Source organism: Corvus brachyrhynchos, unplaced genomic scaffold (genome assembly GCF_000691975.1).
Source record: "Corvus brachyrhynchos isolate BGI_N302 unplaced genomic scaffold, ASM69197v1 scaffold46, whole genome shotgun sequence".
Classification (NCBI taxonomy): Eukaryota; Metazoa; Chordata; class Aves; order Passeriformes; family Corvidae; genus Corvus; species Corvus brachyrhynchos.
In genome coordinates, this window is record NW_008238838.1 from 1,680,950 (window position 1) to 1,685,120 (window position 4,171).

Here is a 4,171-nt window from a genome sequence, read left to right on the forward strand (position 1 = left end):
CCCTTCTTCCCCCCAGCCCCCCACCAAATCCCCACTCCTGCTTCGCACCAGTTCGGAATCCATCCCGCCGGGGCCACAGCGCGGCCAGCATCCTGCACCCCACAGCCCACCGAGGAAAACCCCGCTGGCTTCGAAGCCAGCTTTTATGGAGCTTTTGCTTCCCCCAGCCCCACAATTGCTCTACAGGTGGGATCGGGGGTTGCTTATGGATAAAGGGCTTAACTGGGGTTGCACCTCTCTCTCCTCCCTCCTGGCCACCAGCTGGCTTGGGCGGAAAACCACATCCTTTTCCCCTTTCTCCCTGATCCCCTGACTTTTCCTGCCCCTTTCCCCCTTTTTTTCCCCCTTTCCCCTTTTTTTAATCCCTTTTCTCCACTTTTTTCCCCCTTTTCCCCCTCCTGCTAAGACAGCAGCACAGGGAAAAGCCCCCATCTCTCCTCCTGGGCACCTCCAAAGAGGCAAAGCCCACCCTGGATATAGGATTTATCTTGCCTGGATATAGGATTTCTCCCCTATGTGTAGGACTTTTTCCCTCATATGCAGGATTTCTCCTTCTGAATATAGGATTTCTTCCCTAGATACAAGTTTTCATCTCCTGCATAGAGGTTTTCACCCCATGGATATGGTGTTTCTCCACTGGATATAGGATTTCTCCTGTCGATATAGGATATGGCCCCCTGCATATGGGTTTTCTCCCTTGAATATAGGATGTCTCCCCTGGATATAGGATTTTTTTTTCCCCTGAATATATGTTTTTCCCACCTATATACAGGATCTCTCTACTTGGATATGGGTTTCTGCCACCTGTATGCAGAATTTCTTCCCTGAATGTAGGATTTCTCCCCTGGATATAGGAAATGCCCCTGCATATATAGATTTCCTCCACCTGTATATGGTATTTCTCCCCTGGATATAGGATTTCCTCTCCCTTAATATAGGATTACTCTCTTGGATATAGGATTTCTTGCCTGGATATAGGATATGCCCTTTCATATATAGGTTTTCTCTCTTGACTATAGGATTCCCTCCTCCAGATATAGTATTTCTCCCCTGGATATAGGTTTCTCCCACCTGTATATAGGATTTCTCCCACCTGTATATAGGACTTCTCCCCTGGATATAGGTTGTTCTCCCCCCACCTCCGCATATATAGGATTTCTCTCCTGAATATAGGCTTTCTTTCCTAGATATAGGATTTCCTTCCCCTGGCTATAGGATCTCTCCCCTGGCTATAGGATTTCCAGCCCTGGCTATATCATTTCCACCCTGGACATATCATTTCCACCTTGGACCTATCATTTCCACCTTGGACCCATCCTCACCTTTCACAATGGTAAAACAAGCCGAGCAACTTCGTGGAGCCATGGCACGCTCCAACGGGATGAGCTTCCTCCCCCCCAAAATCTACAAATAAGCCCCCCAAAACTCCTTTAAGTCCTTTCAAGTGCTCGTGGGGCAACAAAAAGGCTTCACCCCCACAGCTGCAGGCACTGGATCATCCAATGCCAGCTCATTTCCACCTCTTTTCATTTTCCCATATTTTTTTTCTCTGTTGAACTTGGTGCCAAGTCCAACAGCTCTGGTGGGATGTGGCAGGAGGGGAATGGGCTGCAGTGATTTGTCCTTGCTGGGGCTTTTCCTCCCTTCTGGCATCACTCCTTTCCCAAATCTCCTGGTGATTTCAACCAAAGCTCTGAGGGGGGATGCAGGAGGATGCAACAGGCTGCAAGGGAAAGGGAAACTGAGGCATGACCAGCTCATTTTGTGCAGCATGGCCCCCAGCTCCGTGCCAAAAATACCCCCCAGAACCCATCCTCTGCTCCCATGGATCCCATGGATTCTCCTCTCCCTGCATCATAACCCTGGCTGGAGTCTGGCTTCCTGCAGCCGTGTAGTCCAGGGTGGGATTTAGGGATGAGCAGGAGGTGAAGCATCTTCCCCCACCTGCAGCTTTGGTTGCACTTTCCCCAAGACACCTGCAAGGGACCCTGATTTTTAGCAAAAACCCTCATTTTTAGCAAAGGACCCTAATTTTTGACTAGTAAACCTAATTTTTAGCACCCCTCCCCCTAATTTTTAGAACAGGGGCTCATTTAGGACGTTCTTGAATGGATTCATTTGGGGAGGGGGCTGCGCTCTTTGAGGTCCCACCAGCTGTAACCCTGCCGTTGCCACCGCCAGGAGGGAGCCTGCACAAAGCTGGACGAGGACATCCTGGACATCCCTTTGGACGACCCTGATGCCAACGCGGCAGCTGCCAAGATCCAGGCTAGTTTCCGTGGCCATATGACCCGCAAGAAGATCAAAGGGGGTGAGATTGATCGGAAAACCAAGGACGCCGAGTGCGCCAACAGCACCCGCGGCGGTGACCTCCGCAACGGTGATTAGGTACATCCCAAATCCCGCTTCTTTCCCCCCAAAACTGGGTCATTTCTACAAGGATGCTGCTCTGAGCGTCCTTTGCTGTGTTGATTTGGGATGGAGCATCCTTCCCCAAGCTGATTTGGGATGGAGCATCCTTCCCTGCAGAGATTTGGGATGGAGCATCCTTCCCCGCACCGATTCGGGATGGAGAAGGGGTTTTTCCTCCCAGGAGATGGAAGCACACAGGCAGGCAGCCCCTGCCTTGCCCTAATTTTGGGTGCGCGCCGTAGTAGTTGGGAAGGATGGGAAGTAGGATGGGAAGGCGCAGCCCTAGATTTGGATTGAATCTCTCCCTTAGCAACACCACCCCGAGCGCCTCGCCTCAGCACATGCTATTTTTAAAAGCCTGTGTCACAGTCTCCTGGCAGGAAAAGGTAAATTTAAAAAGCGCCCACGGTGCCGAGGCCGCGTGGCATTGGAGCCCCGGGTGGTGGCTGCGCCGTGCCCGGGCCGTGCCCCGTGCCCCGTGCCGGTGCCGTGAGCGCGGCGTGGCCCCGGATACCGGCAAGGCTGGTTTGGGGTTAGCGGCGGGGAGGGCGTGCTGCCGGCTCGGCCACGTGAGTGTGGCGGGGCTGGTGGAGGTGCAGCCGGGATGAGACTGGGATGCAGCTGGGATGGAACTGGGATGCAGTGAGGATGGAGTGGGAATGCAATGGGGGTTTAGTGAAGATGCAGAGGGGATGAACTGAAGATGCAGTGGGAATGCGGTGGGGAGGAAGAGAAGGATGCGGTGAGGATGTGGCGGGGAATTCAGCAAGGCTGCGACGGGAATGAACTGAGGATGTAGCGGGGATGGAACTGGAACTCAGCTGGGACACAGTGGGGATGAACTGAGGGTACAGTGGGAACAGAACTGAGATGTGGTAGGGAAGCAGAGGGGATGCAGTGAGAATGCACTGAAGATTCAGTGAAAATGCAGTGAGCATGCCCTGACGATGGAGAAGGAATTCAGTGGGGCTGGGATGAGAAGGAACTGAGGATGCAGTGGGGATTTAGTGACGATCCAGTGGGGACAATGTGGGAACACAGTGAAGATGCAGTGGGGCTGCAAAGGGGATGCAGTGAGGATGTGGTGGGGATGAACTGGGGATGCAGTGGGGAAGCAACAGAGATTCGGTGAGGATGCGATGGGAGCAAACTGAAGATGCAGTGAGGAAGCAGCGGAGATTCAATGGGGCTGCAGTGAGGATGGAGCGAGGACGCACTGGGGCTGCAGTGAGGATGTCACAGGGCTGCAGTGGGGAGGCAGCTGCCAAATGCCGGTGCTGTGCAGCTTCTTAGGGCCCAGAGATTCCTTCCGGATGCCTTGTTAGGGGGGCTGAACAGGCTGACAGCAGCGGAGCCAGGTTCCCCTCCTTCTGCCATGGTGCTCTGCCTAGGGGGGTGCAGGCACGGTAACCCCAGGTTCCTGGGCTGGGTGAGGGCAGAGTGTGGGCAGCAGTGGAGGCAGGACAAGGGTGCAGGCAGGGTGTGGGCGGGCTGCAAGTAGGGCACGGGCAGGGTGTGGGCAGGGGGAGGGCACGGAGAGGGTGCAGGCTGCAGGAGCAGGGTGAGAGCAGGGTGCAGGCAGGGTGCAGAGAGTGGGCAGGGTGCAGGCAGGGTGCAGGCAGGGTGCAGGCAGCAGGGTGCAGGAAGGGTGAAGGGTGAAGGGTACAGGCAGGGCACAGGGTGCAGAGAGGCGTAAAGGTGCAGGCGGGGCACAGGGCACAGGCGGGGCCAGGCCCAGGCTGACCACTCGCTCTCTCCT

General features: G+C 54.8%; 1 protein-coding gene across 1 annotated transcript; it reads left to right on the forward strand.

Moving 5' to 3' along the window:
• Window positions 1–2,166: 2,166 nt before the first annotated feature.
• Window positions 2,167–2,413, forward strand: NRGN (neurogranin; the record flags this gene model as incomplete). The annotated part of the gene is made up of 1 exon (XM_017738346.1): window positions 2,167–2,413. A coding segment is annotated over one exon (222 nt), but the record flags the coding sequence as incomplete, so codon positions are not given.
• Between the last annotated feature and the right edge of the window lie 1,758 nt (window positions 2,414–4,171).